Raw genomic sequence first — 24,136 nt, 5'->3', positions numbered from 1 at the left:
CAGCACTCTTCATACTATTTTTGGCCTTAACTACTTCCTACTGAAATATTTATGTCAAAACACCTTTATAGATAGCTTTTAATGGGAAAATCAGCTTCTGTTTTGACTAAAATTATCCATTTTAACTAGTTCCAGGAGATTTCTTGGAAGGCTGCTAAACTGGAAAGAAAGTAGCCTGAAAAATAATTTAACTACCTTTGAAATTAAGTGTCTTTAGACACAGAAAATAATGCACTGTCTCTTTTAAATTCTCGACCTATTGCTTTCCTTTACTTACACTTCCCATCTGTCAACAAGTGCTTGTAATTTTATTACACTGTCCTGTAGTTTATGCAGAGTTGGTATTATTTTACAGAGTTCTGTTAATGGACTGGATAAATGGTAATGCTATTTAAACTAGTCTCCTGCTCCAGCAAACACAGCTGCAACTGTACTACTATTTCTAGGCAAACATCTTGACCTGAACACGCAGTGCTCTCTCCACCCGTCCAAAGAGAAATTGGAGCAGACAGCAAAGGGAAAGCATAGCCGGCCGCTGGCGGCAACCAACTGTGTCCAATCATAATTCATATACAGTGTAACCTCTTTCATTTATATTGCATTTAGCCTACACAACAAGCATATGTGCTTCTTCACCTGGCATCTCATTTACAGCCAAGGGTCAAATGGTAATTATTATTCACAGAAGCTCAAGAGTATGTTGAAACCTCGCAGTGCACACATTGTTTGATTAGCTGTTAAATGCCAAAAATAAATACTGAACCCAAGGCACAAAAATATATATAAATTGATCATGTTTTGAGAACTTGAATTCTCCTTAGAAAACTATTTATTTGGATGTAAATACATCTAAGCCTATCCAATGATACATGTAAAAAACCAAATCACTTTCTATTCTTCAAAGGGAACAGGCTACATATTATCTGGAAACTTACTACAAATATTTAACTAAGATCAGTGCCTTTGTTGGCCTGGCATTTTTTAATTGCAAATTTAGTGCTAAGCAGCTGTAATTTTTTACTACCATTCATATTTTCTTTTAAACATGAATACATTATAACCAGACACTCACTTTCATGGTCTGATCAACAATAACCCTTAGGCAGAGGAAATTTAATACTGTGAAGCCAGTGATCTCTTACTTTCCTCTATATCCACCATGAGCACTTGTGTGCTTTATGTCAAAGGACATTATAGATTTAAGACTAGCATCTATCAAATACCCAATTGTGAAATAAATATATTCAAATATGATTTTGACTGAAGTGTGTATCCCTTTTTTTGCCTGCAAATTATGGCTCATTTCTATTATATATGTATCTAGGTAGCAACCATTACACGGTAGGTGGAATAATAAAATGACCATAAATCCCTTCAATCTCCTTCCTGATAGAGGTAATGTCTTTATCCCAGCTGATGGAAATTATAAGAGACTCAATTGTTAATATACAATAAAATATTTGACTATATTATAATATTATAGTAGAGCAAAATATTTTTGTTTGTCAGGAAAAAAGCCTTCAGCAGCTTTCTGGCCTAGTCATTTAAGAACTCATTAGATCTACAGAGAATTTCTGGAAACAAAGTATACATCTAATGCAATGGAATAAAACAAAATACACAAAAGTAAATGTTTTCAATAATAGGAGTAATTTTTCCGTTTGCTATTATATATTGCTATAAGGAGGGAGAAAATTATTATTTCACAACAGTAAAATAAAAATCAACTAAAAATAAAAGCATCACATTTGTTCTCAAACATAATTCCATATACTAAAGTGGAAACAAGAGGAATCCTGCTTTCCTTCAACCTGACTTTTCTTTTTCCAAGCACACAAGTGATGAAACCCAGTATTAACCAGCAACTTCAACAGCAGAAATCTCACCTGGAGCCTGAATAAATGTATCAAACATATCTAAATTAAAACAGGGTAAACTGGTACAACCTTACAAAAGCTTAATTAAGCACTTCATGTGTTATCCCTTCCATAACACATACTGTAACTTAAAGCTACCTTACAATTTATTTTGTTCAAATAAAACACATTCTAAACTTATTCCACATTTTGACTGCAACAGAAATACAGAAATAAGTGGCTTCTGAGGAAGGACAATGGGTCAAATCATGTAGTTTAACATATTGCCTAGAGTAAAACATTATCAAACCAAGTAATACAATCAAAACAAATTGTCATTCCTCAGTTCATTGTCATTTTTATTTAAGATAAAGGATTTAATCATTTTTTCTTCCCAGAGCTTGAGTTACCAGCTTTGTTTTCCTCTGTTGAGGGACACAGGAGGATTCTCTACAAACCTAGCATGTGCCAATGCCATCACTTTTCTGGCCAAGTCTGTATAGCCACAAAAGAACATCACAAAGCCAAAGTGCTTATACAGTGCTGCATCTTTGGGTCAGAACCTCCACAGGCATTTTTTAGCTCTTTTGACACAGAAACAATTAAAAGAAACCCAACAGGAAAAAATGAAAATCGAAGTATTCTTTCTGAAAAACTTCCTTACAGAAGTGGGAATACATGACAATATTCTCATACAAGTATCAGTATATGACCTAGATGTAAAACACAATTTAAAAAAAAAATCTTGCAAGGCAGGCAAAGAAAGTACTCAGTTTAAACAAAATACCAATGTTCCATACACATTTTAGCCCGATGTGAGGCAAAAGATAAAAATTCTGACGCAAGACAGAATAACAGAGCAAATCCAAATTTTCCCAAATAATAGTTATTGGGCTGTGCCTACTTACAGCCTGTATAACTTCGGAGTCCCCAGAAAGAGCAGCTCAGAAAGCAACTGGAGGTTATTTCTGTTTAGGCGCCTTTGGAAAGAAAAAGAAAAAGATGTGTTAAATTACAAATGCTAAAGCAATGCAATGCAACCACTTTGAGTTGGAATCCCAGGGCTGTAACAAGCTGATTTTAAAGACCAGAAAGGTCCATTAGCGGAGACATGGTCCAGCAGTAAATTTACCATGGACTAATTACATTTTCTGGTTTCCCCCAACAGACTATATTACCTATTTTATGAAAGATTTTGAATCTCTGCAGTGTGAACCAATCACTAAGTCAGGACTCCATCCTGCATAAACAACATGAAAGCTAAAAATACAAAATCAGCAGTGCAAATTCAATTCCCTACTAACTCTATGTTCCTCTTGGTATAATGGAGCAGATAGACATTTTGTGACCATGAAAAGGTTCAAGGGAGCACGTATCAAATGTATACATTTTCAGTAACAAGATAATATTATGTCTAACAATCCTTATAACCTATTTATATAACTTTTAAAAAGCAAAGGAAGCTGATACAGAAACCCTGATCAAATAGAAGTCAAAAAACCCCAGTCACAGCTTATATCTGGCCTTACAAGGAGGTTTTTTCATGCAGCTTTTTCTCTTTAACTGTAAAGATAGGAACTTTGAGGGAGCTAAACTGAAAAAAATTAGAACTTGATCAGTTATACATAAGACTGTACAAGAGAAAAAACTGCAACTGAAATCTGGAAGGTGCCCATTTGTCTGTGAAGATTCTCACTGAGCATGCTGACCAGGGTCACAGCTGCTCAAACTGAGGTGACAAGATCAAAGCCCTCTGCATTATACCCATAGACAACAGAACAACCACCAGCCAAGGCAAATATATTCTATCCTCATGATTTTTTCTAAACATATGATGCAGATTATTCTTTCTACTGTGTGTGACAGCCCTGGAGCATACAGTCATCCCAGTCAAGAAGTCAAGCTCAAAACAGGCTTTTGGTTGTTTTTAACAAATGCATCCACCACATGTGGCACCTGCCATTCAAGCAAAGCAACCGACTAGAAAAAACTGTTGTTAGCAGTGATAACATTGATAACGTTAACAACAATGATAACATTTATCACAGGTCACACTCTGTAATGCACCATCCCTCTATTTCAGGGCACTCATAGAAACCAGACTGCATGGGACTATCTGATATATACATATATACACATATATATGGAGAGAGAGAGATAGATATATAAATATAATTGTAACAGTGGTTACACTACATCAACAAACTGCTATCAACATATTCCACAAAGTGAAAAAATGTACTAGGCTTCAGTCTTGAAAAATTAAAGGCTCAGATTATCTTGCTTGTTAGTCTTAGGGCTGAACCCAAATAATTAAGACTGTTTAACCTCTCTGAGCTAATTTCTCATAAACATTGTCCCATATAATGGTCTTTCCAGTTTAAAGGTTTTTCCAGATGTTCCCATGTAGACATGTAGATACATAGAGACATTCAAAACCAAATTTTACATAGCTCCATGATTTAGTTCAGTTAGTTTTTCCTCCCTGAAAGCTCAATGTGACTACTGATGAGAGTGAAATAATCTGAGAAATATTTTTATGTACACAGAAGGTTGGTGCCACATTGCAAATCATAAGCAAGCAGTCAGCTTCTTGAGTTCTAGATATCCATAATTCTCCAGTGTTAATTTCAGGCTTTCTTCTGTTAGTAAAGCATCAGAAATCCTGATTTCTGTAAGCAGAAGAAACCTAAATCACACATTTAGTAATTAAAAAAACTAAGAGTGAAAGAACCAAAAAATGTAAGACTACACTACAGGGATAAGAGAAGTGAAAGACAATGAATTTTAATAATTATGAAAAATATCTTAATCCAGCAATAAAAAAAAAACTAGATTGTGATCGTCCTAGTCACATGTCCAAATTAGTAGAACAAAAAATTTCCATACAAAAGAAAGCTATAATTTAATAACTACTGGAAGACTTCTGATTTGAACACTACTTAAAAAGAAAACCATCACAACATAAAGACCATAAAGTGATACATTTTACTGTTTCTGCAGCATCCACACAGCATTTTCAAAATAAAATCATTTATAAATAGACATTTTCTGACCTTTAGTAAATTTATGTATAAAAGTATATGCCAAGACCACAAAACTTAGTTTAAAACAATAGTTTTCTACTTAAGTTACATTTGCAATCCAACAAGATTTTGAAAATGAAACAAATGAACAAAAGAGTAAGTAAAAAAATAAAATAAAGTTCATTCACTGTTTCTCTTAGCTAAATAGAGACTTAAACCCCTAAGTCCATTTTTACAGATCCAAAATTACATGGTAAAGCATGAGGGTAAGGACTAAAAAGTGAGTTTCTAATCAGGTCTTCAGGACAAATATCTCTGTTGACATTTCTTAATAAATCTATTAAATTTGGACACTAGATAATAATGACCTGTTACTGAATGAAATTACCCAGTTTTGTAGAAGTTTCATATATTACATAAAAGCTTCTCTAGTGCAATGAAATAATATTTATTGGTGATCAAGTTCATCAGGCAGGCTGCCTTCCACTAAATGCAAGAACAGTCTCGCAGGGACACGCAGGATCACTCAGAAGGATACTTCACATGCAAAATACTTGCTCTGCTATTTACTGACTTACACAGATCAGGAGTTTGTTATTACCTGAACTTCACATACACCACACAGCTGAGTATACCTTTAACATACTGATGCATCTGCCACTCTACAGACCTTCAAATCTAAGTAATGGACAATAAATCAAGTTCTATTAATGAAACTAGCAATAAACAGCACTACCCTCATGTCTCACCAGTTTCTACCCTGTGAGCTTCAAATTAGTGTTTCAACACATGATTTTACTTTGCCTTTCACAAGACTAAAATACTTGTTCTTTGAACACTACAAAGATTGAGGAAATACACAAATTACTGTTCCCCTATGAATCCTTCATTTTGTATCTTTTACTCTGAACAGCTGTATCCCACTCGCTGAATATTCATTTAGAACTAAACTTCCTCTACCAAAAAATTGACTATTCTTTATTGTCTGTGACCAAGAAGATAAAGCATAACTAATTTTCATAAAGGCACTAATGGGAAATACATCTTTCACTATACTTCAAAATGAGACTTCAGCTACTTTTTACACCTAACAAGTTATAGCAGATGCTCTTAAAAGAGTCAATTTGCTGAGTTTTCTATATTCATTTCTATATTCTAGATTCAACTAGACTTCATTGAAATACACTTTTCAAGACTACAGTAGGTAGTTCTGTCTATACAAATGATATGAAAATGTAACTGAATGGGAAAAAAGTATGCAGAGCAAGTCTGAAACAACAGCCTAGTATCACAGTACACAAGAGTCTCCCACCATTCAACAGTCACCATGAGGAGTTTCTAATCTTTGCAAAGAGCCACACAAGGAGTCCAGAAAATACATTACTATTTTTAAAGTATTCACTATTTTACATGGTTCCTCAACAGCCCCACTTTTTCAGGTGTCCTGATGCTGAATTTTGTCTGAAATAATACCTATCCAGAACACACAAACATACTGAAACAAGAGTGAGTGAAAAAGATCCCCTTTCTCTCTAGGTGAAATCCAAGGTAGGTAAGCGCAGAGGATCACGGAATCCAAGACTGTAGGCTTTAAAGAACTACAGCTACTTTGAGTAAAAACAACCATCAGCATTCCACCACACCTTTTCCATGTTTTCATGGTGGCAGACATTTAGCACAGCTACCTAGCAGGCCATGTTTCCCCTGGGACAATGCAAGAAGAGAAATTTCAGTTTCACCAACTGAACTGCTCTCCCAGAACTGAAATGGAGCTCAAAGTGAAGCACTGAAGAAGCAGTGATGATATATTCCATACTGCGACGATTCAGTTTTCCAACTGAGCTACAAATATTTGTGTTTCTCAAGCAGAGACCTCAGAGGAGATGAAGCATGAGTGGTGTGAGCAACAGAAAATGTACTGAAGAATCTCTAACATTCTAACAACTTGGACTGTAAAGTCCTTTGGTAGTGTGCAGAAATAAACAGATGAGGCACCAGTATAATATAATTCTTTCAAGTTGCAATTCAAGTATACTTTTTTTTAGTTCTGTTGCTGAATGGATCTTTAAAAAGAGATTGGGCAAGCTTACATTGATAAATTTTTGAGCTCTTCACAATAAATTCAAGCAAAGTCCACACACTACCTAAAGTACACCAAGTATTTTAAACACTTCAGTTTAAAACTCCCAGAGGTCAGTCTTCTAGACACACTAAAGACTAGAAAAGTATCTCCAAAGTAAAATTATGGTATAAGTATATGAAAGGATTTAAGGACAAGAAAAAATACCTTTGATAAATGAGCAGGTGAAAATACTCTTTAAATGAAGCTCAATACCAACAGACAGACAAAGTAAAACCTGGCAAAGAATAAGTAACTCTTTCAAACAGACAACATTAAGGTAAGCAAAAAAGTGTGGCTTGATTTGAGCTAGTGGTTCTGAACAACAGGCTATTCTAGCTGAAATTGGTACACATCTGAGTTTTACTTGTCTTCTGCATGCAGCCAGAGTACATGAAGATGACAGCAGACAGAGGTACACTGGAGGGAGAGCACACTGTGTTCCCAGCAGCAACACATCCTAACCCACTGAAGTCTGGCCATCCACAAATCCATCCTGATGTGTCTCTCAAGTTTTCATGCCACAATAACTATGATCCAGTAGCAATCATGCACAGAGGAGGAAGGGAGGAAAAAAAAAAAATCTTGATTGCACTGGGTACAATGTAATCACCTCCAATTGCTATAATTCACACACAATTGTTTCAGGCTTGTTCCAGCCTTCACAGTAACTTGTTTCTGATCCCAGTGTATCAACTACATCCAGCCAGAGAAGGTGTAGAGACTGTAGAGCCTCTCTGGGAAAATGAGCTGTCCCAGGGCTTGACTGTCCTCACAAGCAGGAAGTTTGCTCTTACCTGCAATACACTTCCCACTTTGATTTATGCTTGTTGGCTCACCACAGCCATGAGCCTGGCTTGAGGTTTTTCATAACCACCTCACAAGTACTGGAAGGCTGCTCTTTTGTCCCACCTAAGTTTCAAATGGATTTTAGTTTGAGTAGATGCAATTCCACCCATAGATCCTGCAGGCCAAAAGAAGCCCTCAAAAGATAACTTGAGAGCTGATAGAAGTTAAAAGCTGTTTCAAGTCAGTTATAAATCAGCTGTGCTCTTTAATTAGAACCAGCCTATCCCATTGGGTGCATAGAGAAAGAGAGTCTTCCAAAACCCTAAATACAGGACAGATGCATTTTATCCCATCACCACTGCTTCAGGAAAATGATTGAATGCTTCCAACTCAAAGATTATTGATAGTAGAATTCATTATTTTTCATTCCTCCTTCAAAGTTAGCCTAGAGAAGTAAATACACTATCTGCACATAGTAGCACACAGCACCATACAGGTTAGAAATTGCATTCTTCAAAGGACCATACCCACATCTTCTGTTTGTCAGCAGAGGAAATAACTATTACACCCATTTAAAAATAGCATGTAACAGCTCAGTGAGGCTCATTTGCAAAATATACATAAACTTTAAAAGCATAAAAGCCTGTTTACATTTCGATTTAAAATGGAAGAACATGTCAGTAATCAAACCTCTGCATGTTCACACAGGAGCACTTTCTACTCACAACTGAGCCCACTAGGTTCCTAAAGTAGTTTCAAGATGTTACAGGAATATGCATCCTCTGGGAAGGTCTAACATCAGTTCAGGCTTTATGAGCTCAGGAAATACAGAAGCCACTTACAAAATTATCCAAGTACTTCAAAAGAGAAAGCTAGTACACAGCACCCAAATCACTGCCATGGGATGGTTTAAGTATGATGTCCAAAAAATTTTACTCTAATATAGAGAGTGACAATAACAGACAACAGAATAAGTGATTCCTACTGCCTCAACAGAAAAATTATAGACTTAACTTAGACTTCCATCTGAAAGGAAGGCAAATCACTACTTTCCTACACAAAACATTGTGCTATATCTGCCAGAGGCAGAAAATATTTGTGCATCCATGTCCAAAGCCACAATCTGCTGAACTTCAACACATCTGGCAACTGCTGTCTCTGAATGTGACTTGCATGTCATCAAGTGAGAGGAAAGTCCAAGAACTAAGAGCTAAGCTAAAGATTGTGCCAGTTTTTCCATTAAGAATTCTCTGCAAAGACAATTTCTCTAGTCAAACTACTCATAATCTCATTAAGCCTAACAATATCAAGTTCACCAACCACATGAGTAAAAACTGGAATCTGAGAAGTTCAAAACTGTTCTTACAGCATTTGGATGTCCAAGGTTTTCCCCAGGTCAAGAACCACTTAAGCAGGACTCCCCTTTCCAGGCTAAATAGTGATTCGCTAAAAAAGACATCTAAGTTATTCCCCATTTAATTTCAAATATAAATTTGATATTTCTTTCAGTAAGATAAAAATAAGTTCTGAACAGTAGCAGGACACTACTGCAAACTCAGTTTCTTGTTTGTGTAGGAAGCAGTGAAAAGTATTTCTCAACTATAGTACTATGTTGAACTAGTGCATGCTACCTGAAACCTAAGGTATTTTCTGTCCTTCATTTGCTTCTCTCGTGAGTTTGATGCCACGTCCAAAATTACCACACACCTCTCCTACCCCAATCAATTCTCCCTACATCAGGCAGAACAGTATTTTGTGCTGTCAGGAGTCTATACTCACTATACCTTTTTAAAGCAATTTTTTTTCACTACAAAGAAAAGACAGAAACTAAGGCTGCTGTTTTCTATATTCCTTACTGTTTCAACAGAAAAGATATTTCTATAAATATTTAGTCATTATTCTTATTAAATCTGCCTACAGCACTAAAAAGCACAAAAAACACAGTTAAAGCCAGGAAACTGCAGGCTAGGAAGCCTCATCTCAATGCCTGGGAAGGCAACTGAGCAAAACATTTCTATTTCTATTCTATCTAAGGACAAGATGATGACTGGGAGCAGTCAGCACAGATTTAACACTGAGAAAATGATGCCTGACCAGCTTGGGAGCCTCCTACAATGAATAAGGAACTTGGTAGATGAGGGGAAGGCAGTAGATTTTTATCTTGACTTCAGTAAAGGTTATGATACTGCCATTCATAATGGTTGTCCTCACAGACAAACTGATAAGAGTACAAAAGCAGATGGTGAGGTGGACTGAAAACTGCCAGAAGTGCCAAGTTCAAAGAGCTGTGGTCAGGGGCACAAAGTCCATTTGGAGAACAGTCACAAGTGATATAATCCAGGGGTCAGCAATGGAACCAGTACTGCTCAAAACTTCATTCACAACCTGGAAAATGGGACACACTGCACTCTCAGCATATTTGCAGATGATACAAAACTGGAAAGAATGACTGAGGGACTAAGTCTGTGCACTGCCTGAGAGTAACACAACCAGGCTGGAGTACTGCTTGAAAAAGAAACTTAGGAAGGGCAACAGAAGGGAAATGGGAAGCCCTGAATAAGAGTAACTCCATACACCAGCACACACTGGAGAACCACCAACTGGAAGAACCACCACAGAGAACAGCCTAGGGTGCAGGTGAATAACAAATTCAAATGAAGCCAGCAATGTGCCCTTGCACAGGCCAACAGCATCCTGGGCTGTAATCATAAGATTGTTACCAGCAGGTCAAAGTATGTGGTCCTTCCCCTAAAATCAGCACTGGTGAGACATCTGGAGAGCTGTGCCCAGTGCTGGATTCCCCACCACAAGAGACTGGACCAAGTCCAGGGAAGAACTGTTAAAATGACGAAGGAGGCAGATTGAACCACCTGTCACATTGGAAGAAGTTGAGAGAGCTGGGACTGCTTAGCCTGAAAAGTCTCAGAGATATCTCAATATGTATAAATACTTCATGTGTACAAATAAGTGATGTGATTTCATCCCAAGTAAGGAAAACTGAGCCAGACTCTTCTCAATGGGGCACAGTGAAAGGACAAGAGGAAATGGATACAAATCAAAGTACAGGAAAACTGTATTTCAGCTTAAGTGTTTGACTGTGAGGGTGGTCACACACTGGAACAGGCTGCCCAGAGAGGCTGCAGATTCTCCATTGCTGGAGAGATTCAAAACCCAACTGGAAACAGCCTTCAGACACATGCTCGGATGGACGCTGAGTTAATCGATAGCACGGAATTAGACAACCGACAGAGACTTCTGAATTAGACAACCGACAGAGACTTCTGAATTAGACAACCTACAGAGACTTCTTCAAGCCTCCACAACCTTGTGAAGCTCGCTCATGGGATTCTATTCTATAAAGTACACCACGAAGAAGGAAACAGAAGTTATAAAACATACTACATGTTTAAAACATGTTACTCCATAGAGTAAAAGAGGTTCAAGTATCAGCCAAAACAAGAATGATTTGGCAATACCTGGGATTACTTCCAAGAAAGCAAAAAAAAAAAAAAAAAATCAAAGAAAGAGGGGAGGTAAAGCTGATCTAGTAGGTGGAATTTAGCTAGGGTTTGAACAGATTGCTTAGAAAGACAAGAAAGGCTGCAGATAGTCCTGATAGGCTTGTAACTGTCTTTCTGGCATGAAGCTACCACAGTAAATTTTCACTCAAGTATTTTTCTAGAGCACCTGCACAGACATCCTGACAAACTAAATCAGAAGGGCTGGTGTGCCTTAAGAAAATGAAGGGAGACTTTGCCATGTTGTATTTGACTAACAGTCTAGACTACTGTTAAAGACAAGTCAGCACAATGAACACATACTATGAAAGAAAATAGGAAAATAAAATGCTTCTTCTGATGAAGTTTCAACCAGGTTCTTCATAGTAAATGAGGTCATATAACAGTATGAGTCACTGAAGTTGCAACCAGATCCCTCATACATTTTGGAGTTTATCTGTAAGACTCCAGATAGAAGTGTGGTTTCTGCAATCAAAATAAGGAGCAACTTAGATAATCTTTCAAATATGCTATTTTAAAATGTAATGAAAATTTTCACCCGTGGCCACCTAATATTAAATCAGCATTTAAAAAATATTGAACTCACTCTGCAAGAAATAAATATGATTTTTAAAAAGTAAAACTAAAATGTGTAGCTTTAAGTTTAATATCCATGCTTTGTAGAATCCATTTAAAATAGCTTCTGAACAAAAAACACCATTTGAAACAAAAACATTGGCACAACAGCTCTGCAGAATCAGATCTAGTTTCACCATTTCGCTACAGAGCAAATTACCCATTTCAGAGGAAGCAAGAAAGAAGAGCATCCAGCAAACAATGCCACAAAGGATGAGCACAAAACAGATGTGGGAAAAATAAACAGCCTTCCTGCCCTGGAATTTGTAAAAAGGTCTGCAAAGAGCAAACAGGACTTCTCACTGCAGTTTGACTTCTAGACCTATAAAAGGAGTTCCATGAGAAAAGACACTCAGATGAATAAAATATAATAAAAATAAATGGTGGGCATTGACAAGTCTTTCAGAAGAACATTGCTTTTGGAAGTAGTTTTATCAAATATTTTTTAGTGCTCTGTAATCAAAATGTAGCTATAATTTAATTTTTTTTAAATCCATTACAACACTGCATCTTTTTATATAGTCTTCAAAAACAGCCTTCGTCTATCTCTGATTCAACAGACATTTTTAAAGCAGATATTCGATGTTGTTTTGACAAAAGTCTGTTAACACAGAATAACTACAGTAGCACTTTTAAATTATTTTTCTTTAAAAACTATTAATACACGTGGCCTGTGTAATTCATGTAATATAGTCCCACATTCCACTGGTAAGTGATTAACACCGCAGGCTTCGTGGTCTCCTCCCTGTTCTAAGAGGAGGAATGTGTGGTGCATTGCCCTTAAACTATGTAAGACTAGCTAAAAGGAGGATTTCTCACATCCATGATTAACAAGGAATAACTGTCCACCCCCTTCAGGGCTGTTCAAATCCAGCTCTCTCTACCTGAGCTCATTATTCTTCCGCTACCTATGACACACCTGTGTGAAGGAATTAACTCTTCAACTGCTCTGAAGCCCCACAGGTGATTAAGTACCCAGGCCACAGGGAGGAGACAAGCCTAACATCAAGCTGCCTTAAAAAGCAAGCAGGTGAATAACCTCACGGGATTTAGGCAGTCAAACCCAGACCTCCCCAGCAGCCGTAGCCAGAACTGCTCAGAATGCACCCCAAACGAAAAAAAATAGTTCTCAGACTTCAGTAAGGAACTTGCATGTCACAATGAAGACCAGAATTCAGTGAGAAAAAAACCTCAAGACTAATTTTCAGCTAAAGACCTAAGAACTCAGTACAACTTCTATACTATATAAGACAAGGTCTTATCCCTAAAAAACTGATTTCATTGACACACTTTATAATCAGGCACAAGATGAAACATTGCTCATTTATCGGCTGTGCTTTCAGGAATGACAGAGATAGAAATGATTCCTGGAATAGTGGTTCTACTGCTAACACAGAATTTTTGCCAGGAATCCTAAAATTCCACATTAGCCTTGACACTTAAGTGTCTTCTGGAGGGTTGAGAAAAAGTCATATTTTGCTTCAGCTAAAAACCCAAAACCGCATCATAAAAACAGATGACATTCAACATTTATTGCAGAAGTACCTGCTGCTAAATTTTGATCACATAGCTTCATAAAAGTGAAATCTAAGGTTTCTACCACTTCTCTTCTGTAACTGAAAAGACTATATACTATCAGATTCAAAACTCAGAAAGAAAAAAGTTCAGCCCAAGCCTGTTTATTCTAGGATTAATTTATTGATGCAGGTCACATTTCAAGACTCACAGAAAATATTGCCAATCCTCTCTTAAAAGTATTTTCCTACTTGGAATTTCTATTTTATTGATGGAGTTAGTCAATTTGTAATAAAACTGCAATCTCATGCCACACATCAATACAAAACAAAATATTAGCACATGGGTTTATTTTAATCTCTGGACAGCATGTTTTTTTTTCCCCATCAGTGATTCAGTAAGTCTGCATCCTAAGAAAGAGCAGACATATAATACAGCCCTTTTCTAGACTGGACAGAAAGGATGGTATTTGTTCATCTAGTCTGGTCTATTTTGAAGCACCTGTTAATGCCCTTGATAAATGCCCAAACCTGCTGGGCAGTTGTGCCCAAGACAAATTGTATTTGTACTTGCCTTCCTAGATGGAACATTTCATTTCTTAATCTACCCTCCAATACATGACTTTGTCAGAAGAGATGCCCTATAACACCCCCTGCATTCAGAAATCATGGGAACTCCCAAGTCAGTTTTGATTTTGTAATTTCAAAACCTATTAATTCAGTGTAATAGTTCACCATGGTTACCTGACTAAGAGCTCAAATGGATAACTCCAGCCCTGCAATACATGAATACAACTAAACCCCACTTTATTTTACTGAAGTCCATTTAATATTTTTGACAAATGATCTTGTTGGTATTGAGGCTATAATTAAGCCCATGCTGCAGCTGAAGATGCACACAGTAATTTCACATACCAATCTGTATGCTGTAAAAAAATCCACCTAGTACTACAGTTTGTTTACTAAGTAGAAAGAACTTTTTCTTGAAGCTATGTAGTTGAAATATACTTTTCCTTCTATGCTATGGCACATCTGTAAGTTTCAAACTGTTCATCCACAGCATGTACAAAACAATAGTGACTTTCAGTGCTACTCAAACACTCTTAAGTACACACCTAAGAAAGTGCTCTCTTCATGTTAACTTTGAATAACTTGTTTTAATGTATTCATGGAGATTGAGCCCAAGGAAATAGCAAGTAGGGACAATTCCTCAGCTTGCCATTTTAGAAATGTGTTGCAAAAATTTAGAAAAATCAACAAACTCTAACAAAACATTTAATTCTTGAAATATTTTATGAAAAATTGAAATATTGCATCAGTATGCATTGTAAGAAACATGAAAACACAACAAGTAGGTTTCAGTTTAAAAGCTACTTCATGTACCAGCTTGATGCTCAGCATTCTTTTCTTGAACTCATGACTGCAGCTTAGTTACTTACCATGTAGCTCAGAGGGGCTGTTTTTCAGGGAGGTATGGTGGGGGTATTTAGCTCAGACACCAACTCAGAAGATAAATTTATTCCTTTGAGAGTAACATTTTGTCTACACACCAGTTTTCAGCAGAAATAGGTTTGGTGGGGGGATTGATGGCTTATTTTTCCTTTGTTTATGGGGTTTTGGGTTGGGTTGTTTTTTTCCCCCCATAGTTTGCCTAAGTCTACACAGGTAACACTTTAGAACTTTAACATAATAAATGGACATTTTGAAAACAAAATTTTCTAATTCAGGTATAAAAAATAGGGGGGCTTGACCTGGAAACTTTTTAGGCCACACAAATAACCTTTCTCACAGGAGTAATCAGTGAGACTACTCATGCAAACCAAGTTATTCACATGGTAAATGTCTGCAGAATCAGACTCTAAATTAGCATTTTAGGAACATACAGCTGCCTCAATGGATTATTCATAAATACAGGAAGAAAAAAAGTAAGTAATTTTGAAACTATTTCTGTAAACGCCTCCTATTCTGACACTTTTTCCTTGTCATAGCCCTAGCATAATAAGAACTGGAATTCCAACTACTAGACTTAAAAGACATGTTTGGAAAAATTATGATTGAAAAGCTTTCCTATAAGCCGATTTTGGTTTTGTTTCTTTTTTAATAAATGAAAAGGTAACTGCTCTTCTCTGTAAACATGTGAAGAGTATATTTAGCCCTCAAAAACCTGACAACCCTCTATTTCTAGACTACACGGAACTGTAAACAAATTTTAGATTTAAGTAGCTTCTTACAGAACTGGTTCAACAGTAGGCAGCTGTCTTCAACAAAATTTTATACTTCCCTCCAAATGACAATAACTTGCAAAAACACTGGCATATTTTGAGAAGTATTTGCAACACTAGAGAATGAGGTGAACTTGGGGATAACAATGGCCTACACTTACTAAAAATGATTTTTAAAGCTGTGTCTAATAGTGTCAGTTTTCATAAAGTGGAAACATTCAGATTATCTTCATCTTACTGTCTTAATATACTATTTCAACTAATATAAACATCACACCCAAGATGACAGCTTTATGAAGAAAGAAGAAACAAGTGTGTGATTGCACATTCTCATAAGGAATTGTTTCAAAAAGTTTTGTCCCCCATGATAAGCAGTGGTCTTTGGAAATCCGTAAGTGTTGTGAAAATCCCCCATGTCTCGACCCTTTCTGTCTTCCTGCCATGAAGCATATTGAAAACCACTGCTGACACATGACTGTGGTGTCTGTAAGAGGTTCAAAGCCCTAAGAGGCCACATCCAACCCTCTCTCTATGGCACCTGCCATTTACCGAAGAGCCATACACTCTTTAGAGGCCCTGCTCAAGAACATGGGCTCATGTAAGTTATAGATAATAAAGAAAGTCCTGCAGATGTTAAATACTGTAATTATTGCAGATGTCAAGACTGTAATTAGTCCAAGAGCTTTCAGCATTGCTTCAGGATGTACTCAAAGGTACAAGTTGTCCCAACTGAACTTTAGTGCTTACAGCCCATTTCTCAACCAAAGAGGGTTGTTTCAGCAGACAGAACATTCATACAACAAAACAGACCATGCAATTCTTCTGTTCAGTATCCAGTCTCTGAAAAAAAAATCATATTTGTGGCAGACAAGCCAGTTCAGGCAGTGTTGTACAAAACTGGCTTGGACTGGAGCCTTAAGAGCTCAGCCCTCAAGAGCCTTCAAAGCTGTCAGAGATTGGAACTAAGAGAACACTGCAGTGTACAGCCATTGATTTGACTCGAAGACTTCTCACAGAAGTATTCATCCAAAAGGCTTACAGAAACATCAACTTCACCAGTGTTTCTCTAGCTACTACAGTTTCCACAAACCTAAAACTAAGTTGCTAATTTCCACTTCGTTTTTCCCCTCCTATTTCTTAAGTAGCAGGCATAGGTACACAATGGTTTATTGCAAATGAAAACTTTTACTTTAATTCGGGCTGCTGTAATAATAATTACTTTTTACAGCAGTATTTACTGCAGCCTTGGGTTCCATTGCACTTGTACAATTACACTGGTGTGACACCAATTCCCATCGTGGAGCATATTAGGTCTACAGGTCACAAATAGCTATGTGTACATACTAACTTACATAGTGTACTAAAAATACACTATTATTTTATTAAGCTATAGGAGAAACCACCTGGCATATTTCTATGGATTTAATAAAATTCAATCTTAAGCAGATATCTTCTGAAGAAGTCAAAAGTTTCTCCTCCCTGAGATTAATTTTGCAAAGCATTTCAAGTCCTCCCTTGCATTAAAAAGAGCTGAGGATATCCAGCATTTTGAATTATCAGACCTATAAGTGAGCATTCACAAGTAACTCATTAACCAACCAAACAGCTCCTTGGAAATCAGAGTTACTGGTCTCAAAAAAATTTAACTGAGACTGCTTTTAAAAACAAACAAAAAAACCCAAGAAACAAACAAAAAGCCACCACCCAAACAAACAAATCCCCAGCACTTCACTTGGAGAGATGGGCATTTCTTTTTTCCCCAAGGGAAACTACTGTGAAAGCCTGTTGTTCACATTGAAGAGTATTGAAGAACAGGAAACATCTTTTAAAATTAAGCCTGTATAAACTAGCACAGGATATTTCAACATAAGCAGTATTACATGTAAACAATCTTACAAATTAAATGGACTTGATTTAAGCTGCCCTGAAGTTCTCTTACACCCTCTGCTTGCATGCTAAAAGGTCTGTATCAGGTATTCTTTGACAGCAGCTTGGCACATCACACTTGCAGTGAAAAATGTGACAACCTACACTCACACACTGAAAAAAAATTACAAAGCTTTAAAGTGCTTGCTATTTAATGTATAAAAGAAAACACTTGAATGAAGTACCCACAGGTTTCCTGAGAAATCATTTTGGATTTCAAAATCCCAAGGAGATGAATTGGCTGTAGATAACAATGTGCTTTCATCAGATGGACTTGGCAGTTGTAAACAAGAAGAATTTTCTCAGCTTTTCCCCACAAATATGAAATATTTGCTCTTAGCCAACAGCTGGGGCAGTTTAAAGACCTCCTGCATATATATTCAAATTACAAGTTACCCACACACCTAACACGGACTGAATTCCAGCTAATTAAAGAAACTGACAAGTGTAGGAGCAGATGTAATATAACTCTGAAGACAAAACATAATCTAACTTCATAGGTCTAAATAACTAAGTTTTTAGATAGTATAGTTTGCCTGCTGAAGGATGAACAAATATAACCCACAAAGTATCCAAAAAGTATCAAAATATCTCTTCAGAACTAGTATCTTATGCAAATGGAAAATAGCTATTGTTTTCCAATTATCAACGGAAAGCCAAAGAAAAAATGAAACGATTTAACGGCAAAATACAAACATCAGACAAGTAAGTTTTAACTACTGAAGTTCATTTTTCTCTGGTAAAACAAATTGATACTTTATAAATATAACCAGTAAAAGCCTTAAAAGTTTTTTGAAATTTGTTAATGAATCATATAGCAGGACCTTGCTCTGAAATAGTTAAGAAATAAGGCTGCTGATAAACTGTTTTAAAACTTTGTAAGTATTTGGTATCTCAGTGTCAAACCATACACACAGTGTGGACCTTGTAATGTTTTTTCATGTTTCACATATGAGTATTTAATTTGCAATATGAACTACACTGCTGTTTAACTTTTTATCTAGACACCATAAACCAAATTTAGGAATATGCATATATTATTCCAATTTATCCCTCAGCAGGAAAAGCTGTTTTAAATCCCTATACTTTGTACAAAGTTGAAAGCACATTGTAAAAAAGCATTGAATTAAGGGTTTTAATACAACTTAGAAATGTACAGCCAGTTTTTTCCAAACAGTAATCAAACTCATTAAAATTTATTTAAAAAAAAACTTGCACTATATAATAACACCAATTTTTTAAGGTCAAAAAGTTACTTTGGCTTATTTGAAAAAAAAAAGGTAATTATCTCAAGTACATACTATTTCAACTATTATAGAAATATCATAATTACACTGGTGGTTACTAATTCTCTTGAACAGCTTCATCTAAATGACCAACCAAACCATAATGGTTTGTGGAGGCTTTTGTTTTAAGCACACAGCAGCTATGGGTACAAAGCAACCATAATAAGGGAAAGTATGTTCAGGCCAGTGCTGCTTTTCAATTGAGTACAGTAGAAATACTTCTATAAAGTTAAAGCAGCAGCAAATGAAACACTGAACAAGACCTCAGAGGCATGCTTAAATAAAAGGTGATATAATGAAAATGCAACAACTGCAATGCCTAATAACAAAGACACGAGTCACGTTCTACAGGAACATACATATTAATACTTTCCAGGCTCCACACTATGTCCAACAATCAGCATCCTGCCTTTAAAAAAGTCAGTTGTCCCAAGTTATACAATACATGTAAAAATATTTTTATTTGAAGTGCAACAAAATAAGAAGGCACATACCGAAAACTAGCTTGGGAATTACTCATTTTCTAGGTCTCACTGCAACCAAGCAGGTGTTTGTACTTCAACTTCACCAGATAAGGTGCTCTCATCTCTGTTCCATCTTCTCTCCCCATTGTATGCAATCTTTTTTTTAAATCCAAATTCAAATTATTTTTGAAAACTAATAGTTCATCTTTTTTCTAACCTTTGTAAAAGCTTCCCTCATAAAAAAACGAGTAGGATTGAATCACTGCTATGTAACAAAAAAACATTTTATAGCTAGCAGTTAATTCCAATAAGGCATTGTATAAAACAGCTAACACTACAGGTCAGAGAGCCTTCTCTTGGTGCATTTCAGTTCTCAAAAGTCCTTGTGTATTCAAGCTTAAAGTGAAAATATTAGATAGCATTGAAACCATTTCCTACGGGACAATTGCAGTTTTCACTTTGAGTCCAGACTGCTCTTTAATGCTCCCCCCAACCAAGTACCCTAAATACTGCTTGAGAATTTACTTCTCTTATGTCTCAGTAAAGCTAGAAATCACAAATGAAAAAAAAAAAGTATTTAAAAAATCTGAAGCCTGAGTGCCTTGACACATAACAAATTTGACCCTCCAAAAGTTGAAACGTTTAGAATTAAATATACTTACAGCCTCTCCAGTTCTTTTAAATCCTGGAATGCTCCTCTCTCAATAGTACTAATCTTGTTCTCCATGAGCTGACTGAAATACAGAAATTTTTAGATGTAAGTTTTAATATCTCTGAGATAGCTTGTCACATTAACAATGGTCATTTAAAGGCAGCCAGATATTCTTTAAAAAAGCCCAATAGCTATAGTACAGTGACATCCACTTTAACCTTCTGTATCCCTGCCACCAACAATTTACATGGGCTGATATAACCAAAAGCAGGAAAATAAGCCTTGGTAAAAGAAACAGGAATCAATATTAGGTTTGCTCATTTACTTAAGGAGTTACAAGTTATAAAGCTACACACATGCCCAGAGGCTGCATGCTGACATGCACACACATCACTGCCCTTCGGCAAGCCGTGAGACGCCAGTCGAACAGCAAGAAGGTGATACTAGTCTCACACGAGAATAGCAAAACCAAAACTCTGAACTGTGGTGTTGGGAGAAACATCAGCAAAAAAACTGCACAGAGATTGTAACTGTAAAAGTATGCCTGTTTTGTAAAAAAGGCAAAAACTACTACAATGCTATATGTACTTCAGAGAAAAAAGGATTTTAGCAGAGCACTTGCTCAAATTAAACCGGCCTTTAATAAGCTAGAGTAGTTAGATATTTACTTCAGAAAACAACAAAAAAACCCAACCAAAAAACCAAAGCAACAAAAACAAAAAATCCACAAACTACCACCAAATTTTAAAACCTTGATAATGCTTGAAAAAATTTTTTTTAAAGCAAAGAAAAAAACCAAACCAAAACCCCAACCAAACAAACCAACCAACCAAGTCCTTCCTCAACTTCAATGGTAAAGTTTTTTTGTCAAGAAACTACAAAAAAACAATAATAATCACCTAGGACTTGTTTTTACATTCGCTAAAGGAATAACTTTTTTCTTAACTCCCTTATAGTTCTGGTTTAGAGTACCCATTTTCAGTGTGAGCTATAAATTTCACAGTATTAAACTGAAGTAACTCCAATGGTTATTCAACCAATTTTAGCAAGTCTTACTTGCAAGCTATGTGCTAAATTAAGTCCTCAAGTTCTCATAATCTTAAGGGGAGATTAAAAACATTTAAACAAATCTTATTTAAGGGAACTGCTCACTTTCACATAACAGTGTATAACACATGGCAGAGCAGTTTTAGGTTCGGATATGGTAATACAGTAGCTAAAAAGTGATAACCTATCCAGAAAATGAACTGAAATGTAAGTACAACCTGTAGCATCAGTCCTAAGAGCTATCAATGAGTGAAACAGAAAACTTACAGAACTCGAAGGTGCCTTAGACCAGCAAAGTCAGTCTTCGTGATTCTTGTGATGTTATTTCCATTAAGATCCCTAAGAAGAATAATTTTTAAGCAGCAAAATTAAAACATTAAAAAGCTATTTTTAATTTGTTTTGTTTGTTTTCAGGGGCACAGCATTTCCAGAAGTTAGGAAACACAAACGAATGCAGTAAACCATTCTTACATTTAACACCACGTGAGTTCCTAATTTCCAAGCAGCTGAAATACGATTTACCTTGAAAACATTAGTTTGAAACTTTGTAGCAGGAGAGTCATGGAAAGTCAGTTCTGCTTGACATTATAAAGCTCATGCTTATCTTTAACTACAATCTTTATCAATAGAAGAGTTCAAGGCTCCATGTTTATAACTGCATTTCAAAAAACCACAAGACTTAGTACACAGAGGTCCACCTATATATATATATATATGCTACAAACTTTATTTGATTGTTACAAAAACTAAGTGACTGAAAAAAACCCCCAATTTTCACTATTTCAGATTTCCCAGTAGGACTGGGCATGGTGGCATAGGGCTTAAATACCTATAACAAATATTAGGTTTCAAACAAGCATTAAGGTTTCAAAGTGCTGGAGTAAGTAATGAGAAATAAGGTTTGACCAAAACTAAGCTCTCCACTTGCTGCACAGGAAGCTATACTGACTGCAGAATGCAAAGCAAGTTCAGAAGCAACAGAAACCTGTATTTAGGCCCTAGCATTTCTGATCATACTTCTATACTACTTTTTCTTCTGGAGTATATGCCGCTTTTTCATAACTTTTTGGGTTTAAGAAATAAACATCTTTCAATTCCAATCACTACAAATAAAACCAGACTTGGCAATTCATGAGATAAATCTTTAGGAAGCGGTATTATATGGAATCTATTCTAACAATTACAGCTCGTTCCCAACGTAGCTAGGGGGAAAAAAAAGTAGTATGTTTTTAAGTGCTTTATACCACATATGGCCAAAACACCACTGTAAAGAAACCACGCGAGTCCCAGGAGGAATGTGTCCCTGATACTCTTCCTGAGTGAAATTCACCACTCCAGACGCGCGTTCACATGCCAACATTTAAATGACTTATCAGCGAGTAAGAAATAACGCGCACACCACTTCCACTCTCAGGACCCCTCTGAAAGGCAGCCTGATACAATAAATAACCGGCCACGTACAGAAGACAGTCCAGCCGCGGGTGGAGGAAGGGATCGCCGCTACGGCACCACTGAGTGCCCTGCGAGCGCGGCTATCGCACCCCGGCTTGCCCTCGCCCGCCGGCAGATGCGCGCTGGCGCCGGGGCAGCGCCGGCAGCGCGCTCCCGCCCGCCCCCCGCGCCGGCCACCGCGGCTCCGCGGCGGGAGGGAGCGCTGCGCGCCCCGGGCCTCCCTGCCCACGCCCGCGGAGCGCGGCGGGGACACGGCCCGACTCTGCCCCGGGGAAGGCGAGGTGTAATAGCCAAGTTTGACGGGAAATGGGCGCCGGCGGGGGAAGAGGCCGCTCCGCCGCCGCCCCGGGGCGCTCCCGGCCGCGGTGGTGCCCACCCCCGCTCCCCGCGGAGGCGGGAACCGCGCTGCTCACCGCGGCTTCCCGGGATGAAAGGCAGCGGCTGGGAACAGCGCCCACCTCTTCCGTGTCTCCGCGCATCGCTGTGAAACGGGCACGGCCAGCAGCAGGAGAAAGGAACAGAAAACCCCCACCCAAAGGGCGTCGGGACCCTAAACCAGGCCGGGGCCGGGGGCCACCTCAGCCCGACAGCCGGCCGGAGCCCTGAAGGGAGCAGGGGGCCGAGGGGCGCTCGCCGCCGCCCCGGCCGGGTTACTTACAGCCTCTCGGTGTTGCGGGGGATGTTCCTCGGGACGCCGCGCAGCGCCAGCCCGTGACAGTCCACGGTGCTCCCCGAGCAGGAGCACTGCGCCGGGCACGGCTGCGGCGCCACCGCGCCCGCCATCGCCAGCAGCAGCCCCAGGGACAGGGTGAGCTTCCCCCAGCCGCACATCATCACCGCCCGCTGCAGCCCAGCCGGGCCCACCGGCCTCGGCCCCGGGGAGGCGCGGGGCGCGCCTCCCTCCTCCTCGCCGCGGGGAGCGCTCGGGCAACTTTCACGGTGCGGAGACAGCGAAGTCTTTTCTATCCAAATCCAAGTCAAGAAAACAACCCCGGCAAAGTGAGGCGGGTGGCACCGATTGGCGGCTGAAGGCAACTTCGCTAGGCGCGGGGCCGCGCCCGGGCCGTCCCTCGCTAGCCCGTCGGTGGCTGGGAGAGGCGACACTTGGGTCTCGTCTTCACACACTCCCTGCGATGGCGAAGCAAACCCAGGGTCTCAGGGTGCGGTGGAGCTGGGCGAGCTACTTATGTTCCTCTTCGCCCTTTTCAAAGCCGTGACTCCCCGCTGAGCCCCCGGCGAGAGGCCGCGGAGCCCCGTCCGCACAGCAGCGCTTCCTGCGCGGCGGCCCGCGCAGCGCTGCAGCCGCTCCCACGCGCGTCCCCCGCCGCGGGCCGCTCACAGCCCCACGGGGGGCGGCGGCGGGGCTGACACCGCGCACACACCGCCCTGCCAGAGGCGCCTCAGCAAATCATACCCCTCTCGCAGGCATTCATCAAACTGTCTCACGGAAGGAGGAGGGAGGGGAGAAAAAAAGTCAAACACACAAGATGCTGTTGGGCTTGGCTCTCCACCCCCCGCGCCCCCTCCTGCTGTACGCTCCCAAGCCAAGTTTAGCAGGAAAGGGCTGGTCCTAGACCACGCTAATAATAAGCAGTCGAGAAGTGATTCGTTGCCCTGCTGGAAGGGAGTTCATCCACGACCTTCTCCTCG

At 38.7% G+C, this 24,136-nt stretch overlaps 1 protein-coding gene across 2 annotated transcripts in view; it reads right to left on the bottom strand.

Annotated features, from left to right (window-relative positions):
- SLIT2 (slit guidance ligand 2) overlaps window positions 1–23,320 on the bottom strand; it is a gene marked incomplete at its 5' end in the record, with an annotated part of 255,849 nt that extends 232,529 nt beyond the window's left edge. For both annotated transcript variants that reach the window (XM_084203836.1, XM_084203837.1), the window contains 4 exons: window positions 2,765–2,836; window positions 19,998–20,069; window positions 21,302–21,373; window positions 23,145–23,320. In XM_084203836.1, coding sequence (XP_084059962.1) covers window positions 2,765–2,836; window positions 19,998–20,069; window positions 21,302–21,373; window positions 23,145–23,320 — 392 coding nt within the window. The remainder of the gene's footprint in view (window positions 1–2,764; window positions 2,837–19,997; window positions 20,070–21,301; window positions 21,374–23,144) is intronic.
- Window positions 23,321–24,136: the final 816 nt, after the last annotated feature.

This window comes from Fringilla coelebs (genome assembly GCF_963513975.1).
Source record: "Fringilla coelebs genome assembly, chromosome: 4".
Taxonomy (NCBI): domain Eukaryota; kingdom Metazoa; phylum Chordata; class Aves; order Passeriformes; family Fringillidae; genus Fringilla; species Fringilla coelebs.
Note: the sequence above shows the minus strand (reverse complement) of the source record. Positions and strands in the feature narration are given on the sequence as shown.